We start from the raw sequence: 21,158 nt of genomic DNA, 5'->3' as shown, positions 1-21,158 counted from the left end.
CGCCGAGGTCCGGCTCCTGGGCGAGACTGCGCGCCCCGTGCCGGCAGCCAGGGGGCAGAGTTCCCGGGCCCGTGTCACTGCAGGCTACCTGGGGCTCCGGCCCCGCCACTGTCCGCCGGGTCCGCGTCTTCTCTTGGCGGGTCCTCTCTACCAGCCGGGGCTCCGCGGAACACAGGATTTCCCCGCCGGCGATCGCTCCCGAGGCGCAGGAGCAGAGGCACGGCCGGGGATCCGCGGCGGGAGGCGAGGTGGGGAGGGGAAGGCGGACCGCGCGCGGGGGACGGGAGGGGGCTGGAGTAGGGGATTCCAGGGACGCGCAGCCCCGCCCTCGCCCCCTCCTCTCCTACCCTTCAGAACCCGCGGAGCAGGGGGAGTATGGAGCAAACGCCGCTGCTCTGGCACCATGACGCTCGCCCGCTTCGCGGTGGCTCTGATTTTCGGGGCGCTTCCCGGAGTGGTCAGCTTTGATCCTGTCCTCAGTTATCCTCTGGGTCCCCAGTACCCTTATTACCTTCCTACCCAGCAGCGTCCACAGAGGACGCCTCTGCCGCGCGTCCCGCGCCCCCCGGCGGCGCTCCGGACCCCGCGCCTGCAGGCCCTCCACGCCCGGCACACGCCCGGGCCGCGCGCCGGGGACTGCCCCGCCGGCGAGCCCTGGGTCAACGTGACGGACTTCGGCGCCTCTTGTCTGCGCTGGGCAGAGGTGCCACCGTTCCTCGAGCGGTCGCCCCCGGCGGGCTGGGCTCAACTGCGAGGGCAGAGCCACAACTTTTGCCGGAGCCCCGACGGCACGGGCAGACCCTGGTGCTTCTATGGGAACGCCCACGGCAAGGTGGACTGGGGCTACTGCGACTGCAGACACGGTGAGTGGCCTCGGGGCAGCGGCGGCGACTTGGACTGGCGGGGAGCCACCCTAGCTAGGAGAGGGCATTAGGTGTTCCTTGAAAAGAGTGAGAGGGGGTGCGATTGAGGGTTTGCCTCTCTGTGATGGTGGGCTGCCACTGAGTTACCATCCAAGTACCTTGGTACCTTGACTTTGAATTAGTAAGGCGGGCTTCGTGTGTGAAGTGATAGTTTCTCTGGAAGCTGCTGCGCTCTGGGTTCCCGGATAAGGTCTTGTCTCTGCCGTGTGTGTGTGTGTGTGTGTGTGTGTGTGTGTGTGTGTGTGTGGCCGCGCGCATGTGTTGGGAGGATGTGTGTTTTCTGGATCATCTTGCCTTCAGAATGTTACCATATTTACGTAGAAGAGGCAAAGCAAAGGAGGCGATAGTTTCTAATTACTTGTTTTGGAAAGGGAAATATTAAATCTAATATGACAATCAATAACCTTCCCCCCCACACACCCGATTTGGGAAAACGTGGTAAAATTTCTGCCTTACTCCCACCATTGACATATATTTGAAAAAGTTTGGCAAAATTTCCCGGCCAAAATACAACTTGTCAAAATGATGTTCATGTTCTGGGGCACAGTGTGATAAATATCATCAGTGAGTGAAGAAAAAAGAAAGGGAAAAGAGATCGGAATAGTAACTATCTTGGGGAAGAAGCAACTTGATATAGTCAAGTGCGGTTTTCAAGAGTGCCAGTATTCAGCTGTATATGTTGTTTGTGGAAAATCGGGATCAATTGGTAAAGAGATAAAGTTGGTAAGATGTTTTGGTTTTGTGGTAATAAAAGCATCACATTAATAGATTTAATGTAAGTGAATAATCGGCCTTTGAACAGTGCTTTGTTTTGAGTTGGTGTTTTGTTTAACATTAGGGCTTTTTTTTTTCTCTAATAGTTGTGGGAAAAAAACCTTACATGTCCTTCAAAGTTTGGATTTTCTTTAAAAATTCTTTTTTTTTGGCAGCTCTCCATCCAAGCTGTGGGGCAGCGGTTTCACTAATTGTGATTCTGAGATATGTTGTACTTTGTACCTTTTGGAGGTAATTTGGAGGTTAACTTTCACAGGGCCATTCTTTCCCTTCAGAAATTTTTATTTATCTGTGCCTTCAATTGCATTAGTGCTTTGAGTTAAAGGAAAGTGATAGGAAGGTTAAGATCAATTATCCTTTATCCTAGAGAATGAAGTCATCGCTATACTTGTGTTTCACAGACAGAATGCCAATGTGGCTGTAAAAAATTTGAGGTGATATCAAGCAGAGAGCCCTAGCATTGTTTCACTATTTACTGTGAGAGATTATTTGTAGTAAAATCTCATGTTTAGCAAACACTGACCGTTTTTTCATCTTTCTATTATTATATTTCATATTTCCTATTGTATATACATAGACATAAATAAGTGTATTTCAGAGTTAAAACACTAGATCTATTGTGCTTTCTGACACATAATTCTTTTCACTTTATATTCCAAATGAGGAGAGTAGCTTGTTCATTGATTCTCCCCACCCTCTTGTGTTGAAAAGAAATTTAAACCTAACAGCAACACTCTTTGTGATTCCTTTGTGTTCATAGTCAATTCTCACTAGACAGAACACTGAACACTGCGTAATAGTGTGTGTACTTCCTGGATTAAAGTGGTTGAACACAAGAGAAACAAAAGAAAACACCCAAGATGGGAGATAAATTCTCTCCCCGCCCCACACTCCCCCCAAAAAAAAGAAAAAGAAAAAAAAAAAAAAAACCAGGACAGCAATCTGCTGGCTATGTAATAATTTAATTACTCTCACAGGCTTAGTCTTGCTAACCCATTCTGTCATTTACTCCTCACATTCTGATTGGATGTAACTCATACCTTCCAAATGACTGGCATATTCTGAACCTATGACTTTTTTCGTTCCACATTTCAGTTAAGAGTGTGAACAAAGCTGTCATGGAGTGGTGAAAAGAATATGGAATTGTGCTTTAGAAAACACTGGTGTCCTCTTTGGCTCTGCCAGTAGCTATGCAGTGTTGAGTAAGACTCAACCCCCAGAGCTTTAGTTTCCTTATCCGGAGGAAGGCAGCTTTGAAACAGATTTATTCAAAAGACTTTCCCAGCACTGAGTATGTACCAAAACACTCCGGCCTGATAATAACAGGTGGGATTTATTGAGCATTCACTCTTTGTTGGATGCTGAGTTAAGCATTTTATATATTAGTTTTCTTATTTAATTCTTTAAAAAAAAAAAAAAACAATTTATTTATTTGGCTGCGCCGAGTCTTGGTTGTGGCACACGGGATCTTCGTTGTGGCATGCGGGATTTTTTTTTTTTTTTTTTAGTTGCGGCATGTGGGCTTCTTATTCGTAGCATGCACGTGGTGGTTTCTAGTTCCCCGACCAGGGATCGAACCTGGGCCCCCTGCATTGGGAGCGCAGAGTCTTACCCACTGGACCACCAAGGAAGTCCCTCATTTAATTCTTATAGCAACATTATAAGATAGTGCACATTTCACTCCACAGCTCATTTTATTCTTTAATTATATAAGCATGTAGAAATATCTGTACTGTCTAATGATCCTATTCTTGTAGTTTAAAGACTAGTTTAAAAAGAAAGAGAAAGGAAATTATGTTTGGTCCAATGTACATGATTTCCAGTCTCTTCTGACTTGAGAATATCCAGGTTTTTCTTTTTCTTTTCTTTCTTTTTTTTAACCAAAACAAACAAAAAAAAAGGACAAAAGGAAAGAAAATTAATTGTAATGAAATCCCTCCTTTAAAAAATAAACTGGGGCTTCCCTGGTGGTGCAGTTGTTGGGAGTCCGCCTGCCGATGCAGGGGACACGGGTTCGTGCCCCGGCCTGGGAGGATCCCACATGCTGCGGAGCGGCTGGGCCCGTGAGCCATGCCCGCTGAGCCTGCGCGTCCGGAGCCTGTGCTCCGCAACGGAAGAGGTCACAGCGGTGAGAGGCCCGCGTACCACAAAAAACAAAACAAAACAAAACTAGAGGCTAGAGAGGCTAGAGTCATGTACCTGTTTGCATCAAGAGTAATGAGGAAGTTGGTGCCCCTGAGGTGGAGAGTTGGTTGAAACCAAGTTGAAGGGGTGGCAGGGGGATATCAGGTGGCAGGGCGTTGACACTCCAGTGGCTCAAATATCTGAGAACAAGAAAGATGTTGCCTGGGCCCTGGTGGTGTGAAACTTGCAAATTAGTAACAAAGAATCATTTGGGGGATTCACCCTGTATCAGCCCTGGGGTTAGTTCTTACAATGGGCATTAGAATCACGTGGGGGCTTATTCAAATGCAGATACCTGGGCTCTAGCCTTCAGAGACCCTGATTAAGTAAGCTAAGGAATTCGGCTCAAGAATGTGCATTTCTAATGAGCAGTCTAGGTGATTTGGAGGCTGAAGACCCTTTGTCACAGTCAGGGAAAACCGTGGGAGGGCATCAGAACCCACCTAAGCTGTGTAGCGGTGGGTGATCATGTCAGCTGAGTCTACCATTCTGTGACTTAATCCCGCTAGATTTAGGATCAAGCATAAGGCAGGCCTATGGTAACTTTTTGTGTGGTTTTAGAAAATGGTTTTGTTTGACCAGTGTGGGATAATAACAAATTAGTTCACCAGAATACGATTATTAACTGAATGTGAGCCAGATTATTTTCACATTTCTATAGGAAGAATTAACAGGCAACTGATTCCCCCCAACAGTACCTTGCAATAATTTGGAGCTTCCTGACTAGAAAGAGGGATCCCTTTTCCAGTCTCCAGTTGGTGTGGCCGGTGGGGCAACTTGCTTGCACTGTGCTAGGAGCTCCTCTTTGTTACAAGCAGCCAAGTGGAACTCAACCATAGGTGACCGATGACTGATGGGTAAAATAGGTATAATAAACGATAATGTTCTAACGATTGAGATTTTGAAACAGGAGGGAAGGGGCAGGGCACAACCTTTAAAAGAATGACGTAGCCACAGGACATGACAAAAACTGGGTAGACCAACTAGGTCCAAGATGGCGGAAGATTTGACTTCCAGTGGACCTTGAGCCTCATTATATGCTCACTGTAATATATTACCATGCTAAATGACACACCCACCCATGCCTCGGCAGTTCTGAGGCTGATCAAAGATCAAAAAGTGAGCAGTGGCCCAATTCCTGGAAATCCCATCCTCCCACTCATTAGCCTATGAAATTACCCAGCCCATAAAAACTAACCACGTCGTATTTCAGGGCTTCTCACCTTCTGAGATGGCCCACACTCTATCTGTGGAATGTGTTTCTCTCTAAATAAATCCACTTCTTATCTATTACTTTGTCTCTCACTGAATTCTTTCTGCACTAGACGTCAAGAACCTGAGCTGTGTGATATCAATTAAAAGACCATGGGTTCAAGTCCCAGTCTGGGTTTTGGCCGGGTTTGAGTCCCAGCACGTGGGTTCAAGTCCCAATCTGAGTTGAATGGTTTCAATTTTACCAGAAAGAGTGATTCATAGATCTGACTTTTTGTCATGTCATGCAGATTAGTTCACCCAAATCTCCTGATTCAGATAGAGATAGCGGACTTGTGGGATGTTACAGGCTGTACTCTTTGAAGTCCATCTGGTGTTTGAAGTGAAGGTTAATTTAAAAAGTTGGTAGAAAGCAGTCCCTTTTTAAACTTTTTTAATGCTGCATCTTGATTCTACGTAGCAGGCGCTGAAAAACATTTATTAGCAATAACAGATTTGATACATTTCCTGTCTGGATTTTAAATATTGAGCTCACTCTGCTTTTCAGGCTAAGGCAGATATAAAATACTTTGATTTGGGGCATTACCTGACTTTTTACTAGTGTGAATTTTTTTTTTTTTTAAGAAGAAAATTAGATATCCACTTACTACTGCCTTTTATGAGTGATTATCCTGGACTCACAAATACTCTCTCTGCATATATATGCAGTCCTTGGGGTGTGTGTGTGTGTGTGTGTGTGTGTGTGTGTGTGTGAAGTTAACTTTTGCAAAAGTAATTTGGTTTATAACTGGGAAGGCAAACCTAAATATCAAACAATAAGATATTACTCAGAGATCTCTTTATTCGATGGATACTCCACAGCTCCTAAAGTGATAATCACAAAGATTGTCTATAAAAAATGGGAAAATGCTCACAATAATGTTAAGTGGAAACTATGGATACAAAATTTATATACATTATGACTAACTGAAAACAAGGATGGCTGTGAAAAGTTCGGAAGAGGAAATAGATGATAATTACGAACTTGGGTATGAGTGTGGCTTGGATCAGTTAAGGTGGTTTTGGTGGCAAAGAATAGAAAACCCAATTCAAAATGACTGAAGAAATAAGATTTGTTGTTATTGTAACATGGTAATAGAGCTGTAACATGGTACAGCTCTATTTCTCTGCTACTCTTGATTCCTTTATTTTCAAAGTGTGGCTTTTATCCATAGGCTAATGGTTATTCCAGATTTCATATCGAGATAGAACAACTTGAAGAAGAAAGATAGAGCCCCCTCTTCATGTATGTCCCATTGAAAATGCAAGGAGACCTTCCCAGAATTCCACCCCCCCCCCCCAGACTTCCTCCCATATTTCATTGGCCAGACCTTCCTGGCACTATCTGGGAAGGAAAATGCAATTACCATGCTTGCCTAGATTAGTCAGAATTGACCTCTGAACAGGCAGGGAGAAGCAGGTAGTTATTGAGGAGAACCAACAGTCTGCCAAGAAGTGTGGTTGAGGTTTGTCCTTGTTGGCCTGCACCCGTCAGGCCTGCAAGCCCTGTACTTGCCCAGCCTCCTGACGGAAGAAAGAGCCCAGAGTCAGCGACAGAGACATCAGTGGTTTAATGGATGGGGGATCTTACATCTCTGAAGTAAGGTCCTGGAGCAACATCCCACCATGTGCAGCAGGGGGTGGGCAGGACATGGCAGCAGTCTTTGCTACAGGAGTGTGTGTGTGTGTACGTGTGTGTGTGTTGTGTGTGTGTGTGTGTGTGTTTGTGTGTGTATAGGGGGCTGGGGGTTGGGAGGAGTAGGGGTGAGGGTGGGGGATGAGGGGGTAGAGAGGGAGGTTACCAGTTACAGAGGGAATTCACATCAGGTTGGCTCATTGGTTACCAGGGAAACCAGCAGCGGAGCACGCCCCTCACCACCCCTTTGATAAGCTAAAACAGTCTCTAGCTGGAGCTGAGGCAAGTGTGTAGGCATTTACTGTTAGGCTCTAAGATTAAGAGGGAAGGTCAGTCACGTGACTAGGGTGTAGGTGAAGCAGGGACTGGTTGAGCAGGGGTTGTACAGAGAGCCGGAGAGCTGCCGTCTTGGGTGGCCTGACCGTACAGTCCTTATACAGGTATCCCCCACTTTGTGAAAGTTTGCTTTATGTCACTTCACTTTTACAGAAGACCTACATTAGTACCTGTTTCTGCTAGAAAAGAAATCCAAAGAGAATTTTTGCTCTTATGAAAGAGCAAAAGGTGAAAGGTGAAAATTGAAAAGAGCGTTCAGTGTTTGTTTTGCAGTGAGCCATTATAGAGACAGCGCACACCCAGAGCAGTGAGAGTGGCGCCCCTAAGCTCCTTCTCCAGGAACTACGCTCAGTATCTCAGCATCAGGCTGCCGTCAGGCTTTGAGCTGTGTCTGTGAGCATCTGTGCTTTTTCTCAATTTATTTTGTGCATCTCTTAGCAAGATATGTCCTAAGGTTAGTTACTTCTTGGCTTTATGTCATTTTGGCTTACAAAAGGTTTCATAGGAAAATTCTACTTTTGGATAGCGGGGAAAACCTGCATTGGGGAAACTTAATGCAATTAGAAAATAGTTATAAGTAATGTAAAAAATTACACCGTGAAACGCTTCACGCATTTTTTTTGCCATATGTAGATGAATAACATTTAGACATTGATTTAATTGGTAGAGCATATTTACTTGTTTTAAGATGCTATTTGCAGCTCTAGCAATTTATGTCTGAAATGAATAATTCCATTGTTAAGAATATGGACGTTGGTTCAGTTGTTAGGTCATTTAACATTACCTAATTAATTTAATTCTAAGTTTTAAACTTTTTCCCCCTTGAATTAACCTGTAAAGAAGGAAGTCCTCTGAAGCCTGTCCCTTTAGTCTGCATAGCAGATGAGAGTTTAGTTGTGCACTACATGAACAATTGTTGTAGACTGCCTTCTACATGGTTGACACGCTGTTGCTAGAAAATCAGGAAATGTTGATTTTTGCCTCCTTTGCATCTAACTTTTCCAGAGCAGTCACCTCCTCTCACCTCTTCTTCCTCTTCCTGAAAATTAGCACAACAATATTAATAAAAATTTTATTGTTTGCAAAACACTAAAGTAATGAGATTTGCCTGCGAGAAGCCACGTATGCACATTCAGCTTCATGCTTTTTATAAGGATCACCATAGAGACACAAAGACTGAGAAATGCTGATTCTTGTAGAAAGGCAAGAGTAGATTTCATTAAACAGTTACTGAGTTCACACTAGGGGCGGAATTTACAAAGATGAATAAGAAATCACCTGTGTCCTCTAGTTGAGGACGGCCACTCTCTGGTTGAGATGTCAGGAGAGTACTAAGCATTTTTATTACCTTTCCTGTGATATGTACTTTGGGAGAGATTACTATTAAGTGCGGCTTAATTTCATCATTCAGGGTTGTACAATAAAATGGTAATACCCATACCAAGTGTTTATGTGTGGATAGTTCAGAGGAGACAATTTGTGGAATTTCCTGCTCCAGTTATTTAAATGCATGTATTGTTAGTGTACCATAACTTAACCTTGCATAGAGTCTTCTTTTATATAATATTATATAACATTTTAAACCCACAAATAATCGGTAAGATTTATAAATTTCTAATGAGCCCACTGTAAATGGGTAGAATTGCTTACAGAGGATATGCTTTCATTTTGAACCAGACCAGTTCCTATTTTTTCTCAGTACTAAAGGTATCTACATGAATAATAAATGAACAATTAATATGAATTATAGATGTGAACTAATGGAGGCAAATATAGTTCAGTTGGGTAATAGTTCAGGGGAATGCTTCGTACGTTAAAAGATGATTTGATTTCATTTTGACATGGCATGATTTGAATAAAATCTATTTTGCAATGCTAAACTGGTTTCAGTTATGGGTAAATGTAATCATAGACAAAACAGAATACCTCAGTACCATCAAATAAGGTGTAGGAAAAAAAACCCATCAAAATTAATGTAACCCCCCCCCCCCCACTGTACTTGAAAAATTCAGCTAACTGCTGCCCAATTCAGTTGTTTTTAGGGAGTGTGACTTTTTGTCTGTATTTTATAATTAAGATAGGAAATGATCATTTAGTATATTTCTCCAGTGTTGCCTTTGGTATAAGACAAAAGATTATGTTTCATTGTCAAATATGTGTACTAAATTGTCCAACATGTAATGGGCTTTTTTCTATTCTTTTAAATAGCTCATAAACTGAAATTTCTGCATCATTTTCAGCTTCAAGTATAGTTTTTGTCAAGGATCTGAACAATAGCTTGATGTCACCAGCATGGATTCTTTCTGATTCCACCAGGAAAATAGAAATGACTAAAATTAATTACTTTGTGCCTCTCTGAAGTTCAGTAATAGATGAGAAAGGATCTCATTAAAGTAAAAGAACATTAATTTTCTTTTACTCATTTATCAAACTGTGATTTTAAAAGATTTAAAAAATATTTATTATTAATTCTATTCGGAAAACACTACTGGGATGGATCTTTGTTTTTGCTGTTTTTCTTTGTCTTCAAGTGAGTGCTATTCTATAAATATATTTTAAGGAGTTAACTAAATAGGCATGTCTTTTCATTTAGTTTATTTTGGAATGAGCTGGATTTAGAGAGCAAAGATAGCTGACCTATTTGGTTCCTTTCCTAATATTTCTTTTAGGCCTTCTTGAAGTATGGAGTATGAGAAGGGAGGTTTTGCCAGCTGTCCAAGGAGGGGTAATACCATAATGGCTCTATTAGTTTGCTAGGGCTGCCGTAATGAGTACCACAAACTGAGTGGCTTAGACAAAGAAACTTATTATTTCACAGTTCTGGAGACTAGAAGTCCAAGGTCAGTGTCAGCAGAGCCATGCTTCCTCTCAAGGCACTAGGGAAGGATCTGTTCAAGGGCTGTCTCCTAGCTTCTGATAGTTCCTTGGCTTGTGGAAATTAGCTGCAACCTTCAGGTGGCGTTCTCCCTATATGTGTCTCTGTCCAGATTTCTACTTTTTATGAGAATATAGTCATGTTGGATTAGAGCCCTCCCTAATGATCTCATCTTATCTTGCTCATCTGCAAAGACCCTATTCCAAGTAAAGTCACGGGTATTCATAGGCGCTGGAAGTCGGTACTTCCACATCTTTTGGGGGAATAGTATTCAGCCCATCACAATAGCCTTAAAAACTACAAAAGCAATGAGACTTGTGAAGACAATTTTAATCTAGTTAGCTGTCCTTCTCTAGATTACCTTGTGTCGAGAGAGGCTGATAACATGGTTAAAGAGAGCCCCTCGGGAATGTCTCTTTGTTTTAGCTGTTTTTTAGCAAAGTTGTCTCTTTGTTTTTCCGTTTTTTAGCAAAGTTGTCCACAAAGCAAATTTCTGTAACAAAAATCTTTTATGTTCCTTTTCCTTTATAAAACTGGAGATACATTTACATAGAAGAAAAATAACAGTAAACTAAAATGACAGTAAGCTCAACATTTTTGGCAGGGAATTAAGGTAGTAGAATTCTTACCGTTGTTGTTCACTGGCACATTTTGCCTTTAGGTAGCTGTAATAGCAGCAGACTGGTACAGCTGACTGGCTTTTGTTGTTGTCGTTGTTGCTTTTTGCAACAATTCATTTCATGAACTCTGGGGCTCCTCTCCATGGTGTGCCATCATGCATAGCTTCGTAGTTCCAGACTTTCTTCTGTTACTGGTTTAGCCTATAAATTTGCAATGCTTATTATAGTTGACTTAAAACCTCTGTTTGAGACTTCAACTTTTAAATTATTGTTATTACCACATTTTAAAAATAGGAATATTTAGAATAGAATATTTTCCATCAAATTGGCACATGAGAGACTTTAAGACTGTGCAGCCCTGGATTCCCTGGGGTGTGGCCCAGAGGCATTAGCAGAGACTATGAGGGACATCGCAAAGTCCTGGGCTGGAGTAGGAGACTGTGAGCGAAGGAGGACTGACCGATCCATTTTTGATAATAAGAGACTGTGACAGTGGAGCAATATCGCCAAAGAATTGGTCTAGAATTTATCTGAAGAACTTTATGATTAGTAAGGTAGCAATAGAAATGAGTTTACCAGGCTATGAGCTTTGTGGATTGCTTTATTGTTTCATCCTCTCTCTCTCTCTCTGTTTTTTTTTTTTTTCCATTGAGCTAAGGGTATTTCCTCTTGTAATTGTGCACCTATAAATGTGTGCAAATATATAGTTCTCCTACACATTTGTACAGCCAATGGGACAAATCAGCCTCCACTGGAGGATCAGCCTCAAGTGTAGATCACCAGAAAGCCACTTCTCTCCTGTTGTGCAGGCTGTCGTATGCTTCTGCCTGGCTAGTTTATCCCCATGTAATGTTTGGTAGATTCGTTGTAATACTTCAAATAGAATGGTGAAAACCAACATGTCAGAATGCATAAACTGGTAGCTGAAGTACTGAAAGGTGCTTATTACATCACAGGGTCTTTTCTCAGATTGAGAGACAAGGGGACCATAGCAAGGGTGGGAATCTAGGAGGTCATGGCTCTGCAACTGCTCAGTTGATTGGGTCCATAGCTTACACATCCATAAATAAAGGGAAATGAATTACAGTTCAACCGTCTCAAGCATTCTAAGAGAGTCAATGAAGCAAGAACAGAGTAAAACCAAAACCAAACAAAAACTACTGCCTGTCTTAAATGTGCATAGTGTGAATTGTGTGTTCATGCATTTATTATTTTAGGCATATTATTAAGCTGATTTTTTTTTTTTTTTTTTTTTTGCGGTACGCGGGCCTCTCACTGTTGTGGCCTCTCCCGTTGCGGAGCACAGGCTCCGGACGCGCAGGCTCGGCGGCCATGGCTCACGGGCCCAGCTGCTCCGCGGCATGTGGGATCTTCCCGGACCGGGGCACAAACCCGTGTCCCCTGCATCGGCAGGCAGACTCTCTACCACTGCGCCACCAGGGAAGCCCTTAAGCTGATTTTTTTTAAAAAAAGCTCTTTCAAAAAATTATTAGAAGAATTGTGAACTTCGCAGAATTACATACCAGTAAGAAATACTCACTTTGAGTTCAAGGTAGATGATTACTCAGAATATTTTGGAAATTTTTATGGCCTTAAGGAAAGGATAAACTGTGTGGAAGGGCGCTGCTAGGAAGGTGTGTGCCTTGGGGATGTTGGTGTTGGGAATGGATTCTGATAGAGAATTAATTAGTCATTGACATGCAAATTGCCTTTCCAGAATTGCAAATATTTGTCTTCATTTGCTAAAGGAAAATTGGATGAGCACTCCACCTTTCTTGCCATATAGCAGATGCAGCTAAATGAATCCAGGCTTTCACAGCATGTTGGGAGCATCTGGGCAATGATGGTGGAACTGATAGTTGACCTGGAAATTATTTCCAGTGTTATCATTTTCATTATAATGATGTTATGGTAACAATTATACTTTATGCAGAGTCTTTGCCTTCTCATTTGTAGATGCCTTAATCATTTAGATGGTATGCATGCATCATTTCTTCTTGATAGTTTTTTAGTGATTTAGGCAATATTTTACATTTTGTTATGATTACTTAACATGCATAAGTAGAGTTCCAGTTTGTTTTCATTACTAGAAATTTCTTCCACCGCTTTCACGTGAATAATTTGGTGGTGGTGGTGGGGAATTAATAAACAGATAATAGGTTAAATATCATTTCAAATAAACATTTGTTTCAGGTGAACAAATGAATTCTTTGAAATAAACTGCTGGCATTTGTACTGTGCATAATATTATGTGGGTCTCTATAGAAGACATTTTGTGATTAAAAGAAATCATTAAAGTTCGTTAAACTCTTCAGACATATTTCTTTAAAAATATTCTGCAGTTCACAATTTTCACCGAGCTAGACAGGGCTTCCTCTTGCTTGGTCGAATTAAAGAAGTTTAGAATATATGAATGATTTTTAGATTATCTGCCATATGAACGACCCACACCCATGTTCTCTCCTGAATAATCAGGATTTGGCAGTGCTGTGTTTGCCTCCATTTATTATTGTCTTTTGTTTGACACTTCTGTTTGACAACTTTGATACAAAATTGACACTTTGTCATGAGAAACAGGATATATTTCTCTTAAATAGTTACAGTTTTTAAGGATGATTATGTGGAAAGTAATAATGGTAGATGACTAGGCTAGTGCAAATGAAATGTATGGATGATTTGTGAATCTAATGTTTTCGGAAAATCATTATAAAGCCATCCATAATGACTTTGAAATATGCAAAACATGCCAGAAAATTTTGGTCGAATTTAATTTCTTAATTTCTTTACCTATGAAAAAAAGTCCATCCTAAGTGACTTTTCACAGAATTTTATGAAATTTTTAAGTTGTCTGAGTTAGATTCTGTCTCTGCAAATGTCCCAATTGCTGCCCGTCCGTCAGTACCCACTCTGAAAACCAATGACAATGAGAAGAGAAATGTAGGCCTTTGATCCACACTTCTTTAAAAAAACTGAAATATATTTGATGTATGATATTATGTTAGTTTCAGATGTACTGCATAGTGATTGGATATTTGCATACGTTATGAAATGATCACCACGATAAGTCTAGTAACCACTTTGATCCACACTTAAGGGATAAGACTTAAAATATTATTTTCCCCAGGGGTGCTTGAATTTAAATTTTGACTCTTTCAAGACTGAAAAAATGACTCAAATCGTGGACTGTGGAGCAGCTGAGTGGGATGGTATGTAAGGGGAAGTGAAGTTCCAGGGCCATTCAGTTACACCAAACTACTCTACTTAGCGGCAGTTTCCCTAAGACTAACTTTAGGCAATGTTTTCAACACTGAACACCTTTCTGAACTTATAGACATAAGCTTTAGACTTGTCACGACTAGTGCTGGAGGCTAAAAGGGGAAGAGCATTTTATTCTTCTTTAGTGGAAGAACAAATCAGATAGAAGGAAGACATAACAGCCAATAACAGGTAATTTATAAACAGAACAATGAATTTAGTTTCTCTGTTTTTTTAAATCTGTGACCTCATGTGTAGATGGAAAGTGATCCATAAATGATAAGAACTTATTGTGTGATGTGATCTAATACTTGGGATGCAATTATCAGCCATTAGTCATAGTCTTCCAATTTTTCCCTTTGAAAATCATAATTGGACTTTGCCTAGATAAAAGAAAGTATCATTAGCATTGACATCAGGATGTTAATTACCAAAACCAAAAAAAGAGCCTGCTAAATCCTCATTTAAAGAAAGAAACACATGTTGTGAACAGTGAGAGACTGGATCTCTCACCACGTCAGTGGAAAAATCATGTTATCAGTATGTTCAGTATGTTGAAGTGATTATTTGCTATTAAAGGATTTGGGGCTTCTTTTCCACTTTAGGGTCAGTCCGACTTCATGGTGGCAAAAACGAGTTTGAAGGCACAGTGGAAGTATATGCAAATGGAGTTTGGGGCACAATCTGTAGCAGCCACTGGGATGACTCTGATGCATCGGTTGTTTGTCACCAGCTGCAGCTGGGGTGAGTTCGCCCATCCTTGACCAAATCTGTCTGATGATATCTGAGAGGAATGCTGGGCACCCATCGTTACTGTGGAGAGGTTACATCTTCCTTCCTCATTCTCACTTTGCTCACTCTCATTTTTCTCAGAAGAGATGTAAAGAAACGGCCCCAAATGGAAGGAGTGAGTTCTTTTACATACAAATGCACTTCACTTGTTACTAGCCCTACTGACTAGGAAATGGGCAAATGCTAAGTGGTCCAAAGTTCAAAGCAGCTTTTGGTCTTTGACTTTAACAAAATAATTGTTCAGTGCTAGGAAGCAAGGAATTTGGTCCTAAGAGTTTTACTTTCTCAGCAGCCTGTGCAGCCTGAGGTTACTGTCATTTGCTTTTAACTTTCTACCTTGAGCCACCCACAAATTCCATTTGTGTGTATGTGAAGGAGGTGAGGTTCACTCGTGCTTTCATCCCATGCTGGGTAAGGGGTGATATCCTGGGACATAGGTTTCTGTGCCAAGGAGGTCCTGTAATAGATGGCAGCTTCGCTCAGCTCCGGCAGCATCCACTGTCCTCTGAGGAGCTGCCGGCCCTTCCACGACTGTAGGTGCACTTAAAATAGATTGGTGTATGCTGACGCCCACCAGGCCCTGCACCTTTATGCCTCGTTTCAAGGGGTTTCCCAGGGGCAGAAGGTTACATTTTGGAACAAACGTTTTTGGTTTTTGTTGTTATTCTTATTGTTCTGTTTTTGTGTGTCATTTATTTTTTCTAAGTATACATGCCCTATACTTTTCTTGGTCTTTATCACCAGAGATCTTTAGAAAGCATGGAAAAGATCTTGTTATGAAGGTTAAAAGAACTGAAAGAAAAGTTTTCAATTTGCAAATATTTTGGATTAATAATCAGTGAGTGGTAATATCTAATGTGATGACACAAATGAAAAGGTTAGTCAACTGCAGTCAAATCAGTAAGAATTAAATTAAATTAATTAATTAATTATTTTTGGCTGCGTTGGGTCTTCGTTGCTGCACGCGGGCTTTTCTCTAGTTGCAGCAAACGGGGGCTACTCTTAGTTGCGGTGCACAGGCTTCTCATTGTGGTGGCTTCTCTTGTTGCAGAGCATGGGCTCTAGGCATGCAGGATTCAGTAGTTGTGGCACACGGGCTCAGTAGTTGTGGCTCGCGGACTCTAGAGCGCAGGCTCAGTAGTTGTGGCACACGGGCTTATTTGCTTTGCGGCATGTGGGATCTTCCCGGACCAGGGCTCGATGCCATGTCCCCTGCATTGGCAGGAAGATTCTTAACCACTACGCCATTAGGGAAGTCCCAGTAAGAATTTTAATTTTCCAGCTAAATGTCTTCCCACTAGGAAGGTGGGGAATGAGTATTTAGTAAAGGCAAACCTTGAGGGCTTAAGTTTTGTTCAGACTTGTGATGCTATTAGCGTAACTAATAGGGTTACCATACTTAATTAGTTAACTAATCTTAAAAAATTAGTGTTGGAATAAATCAGGATAAAAGAAGGAAGAAGGGGAGAGACTACAAAGTGTTAATGGTGTTTAGGATGTTAATTACTGATTTTATCAATGAGTATTTTGTCTGGCAAACAGTCACTGGCAGGTGGGCAAGTCATGAAGAATGTTGACTTGCTGCTTTTTCTTTTGAGGGCCTGGAGATGTAACAAATTTATAGGCTGGTGTCAGTATCTTCCTTTATGTACATTTCTACCTGTGCTTTTATTACCCCTGAAAATCAGGGAAGAATAAAATTTTCTATGAGATTCTGACATAAAACAACAAAAGGTACAAATGAACTTATTTACAATACAAACAAATAGAGTTACAGATGTAGAAAACGATCTTATGGTTACCAGGGGGTAAAGGGGGGAAGGATAAATTGAGAGATTGGGATGGACATATACACACTACTATACATAAAATAGGTAACTAATAAGGACCTTGTATAGCACAGGAAACTCTACTCAATACTCTGTAATGACCTATATGGGAAAAGAATCTAAAAATGAGTGGACATATTTATATATATAACTGATTCACTCTGCTGTACAGCAGAAACTAACACAACATTGTAAATCAACTATACTTCATTAAAAATTTTAAAAAATGAAGAAAACAAGAACATTGCAATGGAGATGTGAATTACAGTGGTAGGTTACTAGTCTCTTGATTGATGAAAGAATGTAAACTATCTCTCTGCAAACATAAACTTCAGATAAGCTGATCTGATTCCTTCTATCATCTCTTAGTACTCCATTAATAAAAAAGGATTGCACAATAAGAGCAGGGCGACCCAGCTTTATTGCTGTTAAGACACATTCATATTTTAGATAAACCCCAAATATTTACTGTTTGGTTAATGGAAGCTGTTGCATGAAGACAGTTCTAGAGATTATCATGTTATTCGAATAAGCATTTAATCTTTTAAAAGTGTAATACCAGTTTTGTACATATCAGAGTTAAAAATATGTAGATTATGAGTTATTATCTTATTAATTGGTTTCAAAGTCTTGCTAGCAAATACTATATATAAAGTTTAAAAAATATGAATGGATTGCCTCTCTTGGCATTATCTTGCTTAGACATGGTAATAATAATCGTTTTGAAAATGAGAGCCTGAAATACTGGAGTAGGAAAGACTCTTCAAGCATCCAGACTTCTTTTACATATCAGAAGGCAGAGCTTAGAGAGGCTTTAGAGTGATTGCAACTGAGTTCAGACTAGAATCCAAGTCCCACTGGGCTACATGACACACTTCTTCCACAAAGCCACCCAGACTCCCTTTTTATTTATATCTGTAGTGTTTGCCCATTTTCCTCTAAAATCAGCCATAGATAGTAAAGGCACATGCCTACCATTAGTTATTCAAGATTAACTTGGGGGGTCGGCGGGAAGATGGCGGAAGAGTAAGACGTGGAGATCGCCTTCCTCCTCACGGATACACCAGAAATACATCTACACGTGGAACAACTCCTACAGAATACCTACTGAAGGCTGGCAGAAGACCTCAGACCTCCCAAAAGGCAAGAAACTCCCCACGTACCTGGGTAGGGCAAAAGAAAAAAGAAAAAACAGAGACAAAAGAATAAGGACGGCACCTGCACCAGTGGGAGGGAGCTGTGAAGGAGGAAAAGTTTCCACACACTAGGAAGCCCCTCCGCGGGCGGAGACTGCGGGAGGCGGAGAGGGGGGAGTTTCGGGACCGCGGAGTAGTGCACAGCGACGGGTGCGGAGGGCAAAGCGGGGAGATTCCTGCACAGACGATCGGTGCCGACCGGCACTCACCAACCCGAGAGGCTTGTCTGCTCACCCGCCGGGGCGGGCGGGGCTGCGAGCTGAGGCTCGGGTTTCGGTTTTGGACGGAGCTCAGGGAGAGGACTGGGGTTGGCGGCTTGAGCATAGCCTGAAGGGGTTGGTGCGCCACGACTAGCCGGGAGGGAGTTCGGGGAAAAGCCTGCACCTGCCGAAGAGGCAAGAGACTTTTTCTTCCCTCTTTGTTTCCTGGTGCGCGAGGAGAGGGGTTTAAGAGCGTTGCTTAAAGGATCTCCAGAGACGGGCGCGAGCCGCGGCTAAAAGCGCGAACCCCAGAGACGGGCGCGAGCCGCGGCTGAGGGCGCGAGCCCCCGAGACGGGCGCGAGCCGCGGCGGGAAGCGCGAGCCCCAGAAACGGGCGCGAGCCGCGGCTGAAACCGCGGACCCCAGAGACGGGCGGGAGACGCTGGGGCTGCTGCTGCCGCCATCAGGGAGGCTGTGTGCGAGCACAGGTCACTCTCCGCGCCCCTCTTCCGCGGAGCCTGTGCAGGCCGCCACTGCCGGGTTCCCGGGATCCGGGGACAGCTTCCCCGGGAGTACGCACGGCGGGTCTCAGGCTGGTGCAGCGTCACGCCGGCCTCTGCCGCAGCGTCACGCCGCCTCTGCCGCCGCAGGCCCGCCCCGCACGCAGTGCCCCTCCTTCCCCCATCCCCCAACCCCCGGCCTGAGTGAGCCGGAGCTCCCGAATCAGCGGCTCCTTTAACCCCGTCCTGTCTGAGCAAAAAACAGACGCCCTCCAGCGATCTGCGAGCAGGGGCAGGGCCGGGTACAAAGCTGAGCTCCTGTGAGCTGTGAGAGCAGGGAGGAGAGGGGGAGGTCTCTCCCGGCAGCCGCGGAGGCGGCGGATTGAAGCTCCACAATCAACTTGATGTGCCCTGCATTGTGGAATACCTGAATAGACAGGGAGTGATCCCAAATTGAAGAGGGGGAATTTAGGAGCGAGATCTGTGATTTTTTTTCCTTTTCCTCTTTTTGTGAATGTGTGCATGTATGCTTCTGTTTGAGATCTTGTCTGTATACTCTTGCTTCCACCATTTGTCCTAGGGCTCTATCCGTCCATGGTTTTTTTTTTTTTAAAAAAAAAAATTTTTTTTTTAATAATTAATTTTAATTGTAATAACTTTATTGAACTTTACCTTCGTTCTTTCTTTCTTTCTTTCCTTCCCTCCTTCCCTCCTTTAGACAGCGAATCACCCCAGGTTGAGGGGGTGGTCTCTGGGAGCAGGATTTATGATTTTTCCCCCTTTGCCTCTCTTTGTGAACGTGTATGTGTATGCTTCTGTGTAAGATTTTCTCTGTATAGCTTTGCTCCCAACAGTTGTCCTAGGGCTCTATCCGTCCATGGTTTTTTTAAAAAAAATTTTTTTTTTCTTAATAATTAATTTTAATTGTAATAACTTTATTGTACTTTACCTTCGTTCTTTCTTTCTTTCTTTCCTTCCTTCCTTCCCTCCTTTAGACAACAAATCACCCCAAATTGAGGAGGTGGTCTCTGGGAGCAGGATTTGATTTTTCCCCCTTTGCCTCTCTTTGTGAACGTGTATGTGTATGCTTCTGTGTAAGATTTTCTCTGTATAGCTTTGCTCCCAACAGTTGTCCTAGGGCTCTATCCGTCCATGGTTTTTTTAAAAAAAATTTTTTTTTCTTAATAATTAATTTTAATTGTAATAACTTTATTGTACTTTACCTTCATTCTTTCTTTCTTTCTTTCCTTCCTTCCTTCCCTACCTTAGACAGCGAATCACCCCAGGTTGAGGAGGTGGTCTCTGGGAGCAGGATTTATGATTTTTCCCCCTTTGCCTCTCTTTGTGAACGTGTATGTGTATGCTTCTGTGTAAGATTTTCTCTGTATAGCTTTGTTTCCGACATTTGTCCTAGGGTTCTATCTGTTCTTTTTTTTTTTTTTTCTTTTCTTTCTTTCTAAATATTTTTTAGTACAATAACTATATTATACTTTATTTTATTTTTACTGTATCTTCTTTCTTTCTGTCTTTTTTCCTTCTTTCCCTCCTTCCTTCCTCCCTTCCTCCCTCCCTCCCTCCCTCCTTTCTTTCCTTCTTTGCTTCTTTCTTCCTTCCTTCCTTTCCTCCTTTCCTTCTTTCTTTCCTCAAACTTCTACTAATTCTCTCTACATTTTCTCCTTCTTTCCCTCCTACCTTCCTTCCTTCCTCCCTCCCTCCCTCCTTTCTTTCCTTCTTTGCTTCTTTCTTCCTTCCTTCCTTTCCTCCTTTCCTTCTCTCTTTCCTCAAACTTCTACTAATTCTCTCTACATTTTCTCCTTCTTTCCCTCCTTCTTTCCTTCCTTCCTCCCTCCCTCCCTCCCTCCCTCCTTTCTTTCCTTCTTTGCTTCTTTCTTCCTTCCTTCCTTTCCTCCTTTCCCTCTTTCTTTCCTCATACTTCTACTAATTCTCTCTACATTTTCTCCTTCTTTCCCTCCTTCCTTCCTTCCTTCCTCCCTCCCTCCCTCCTTTCTTTCCTTCTTTGCTTCTTTCTTCCTTCCTTCCTTTCCTCCTTTCCTTCTTTCTTTCCTCATACTTCTAATAATTCTCTCTACTTTTCCTCCCTTTTATTCTGAGCCGTGTGGATGAAAGGCTCTTGGTGCTCCAGCCCAGGAGGCAGGGCTCTGCCTCTGAGGTAGGAGAGCCAACTTCAGGACACTGATCAACAAGAGACCTCCCAGCTCCACATAATATTAAACGGTGGAAATCTCCCAGAGACCTCCATCTTAACACCAGCACCCAGCTTCACTCAACGACCAGCAAGCCACAGTGCTGGACAACCTATGCCAAACAACTAGCAAAACAGGAACACAACCCCACCCAGTAGCAGAGAGGCTGCCTAAAATCATAACAAGGCCACAGACACCCCAAAACACACCACCAGACGTGAACCTGCCCACTAGAGAGACAAGATTCAGCCTCATCCAGCACAACACAGGCACTAGTCCCCTCCACCAGGAAGCCTACACAACCCGCTGAAACAACCTTAGCCACTGGAGACAGACATCAAAAACAACGGGAACTACGAACGTGCAGCCTGCAAAAAGGAGACCCCAAACACAGTAAGATAAGCAAAATGAGAAGACAGAAAAACACACAGCAGATGAAGGAGCAAGATAAAAACCCAGCAGACCTAACAAATGAAGAGGAAATAGGCAACCTACCTGAAAAAGAATTCAGAATAATGATAGTAAGGATGATCCAAAATCTTGGAAGTAGAATGGACAAAATGCAAGAAACAGTTAACAAGGA

General features: G+C 42.5%; 1 protein-coding gene across 1 annotated transcript in view; it reads left to right on the top strand.

The window, feature by feature from the left end:
- Positions 1-403: 403 nt before the first annotated feature.
- Positions 404-21,158, top strand: part of PRSS12 (serine protease 12) — a 75,701-nt gene continuing 54,946 nt past the window's right edge. The window contains exons 1-2 of the mRNA XM_065877788.1: positions 404-863; positions 14,460-14,598. Coding sequence (XP_065733860.1) covers positions 404-863; positions 14,460-14,598 — 599 coding nt within the window. The remainder of the gene's footprint in view (positions 864-14,459; positions 14,599-21,158) is intronic.

Source organism: Phocoena phocoena, chromosome 5 (assembly GCF_963924675.1).
Source record: "Phocoena phocoena chromosome 5, mPhoPho1.1, whole genome shotgun sequence".
Lineage (NCBI taxonomy): Eukaryota > Metazoa > Chordata > Mammalia > Artiodactyla > Phocoenidae > Phocoena > Phocoena phocoena.
The sequence above is the reverse complement of the archived record's forward strand: the minus strand, read 5'-3'. Positions and strand labels throughout refer to the sequence as shown.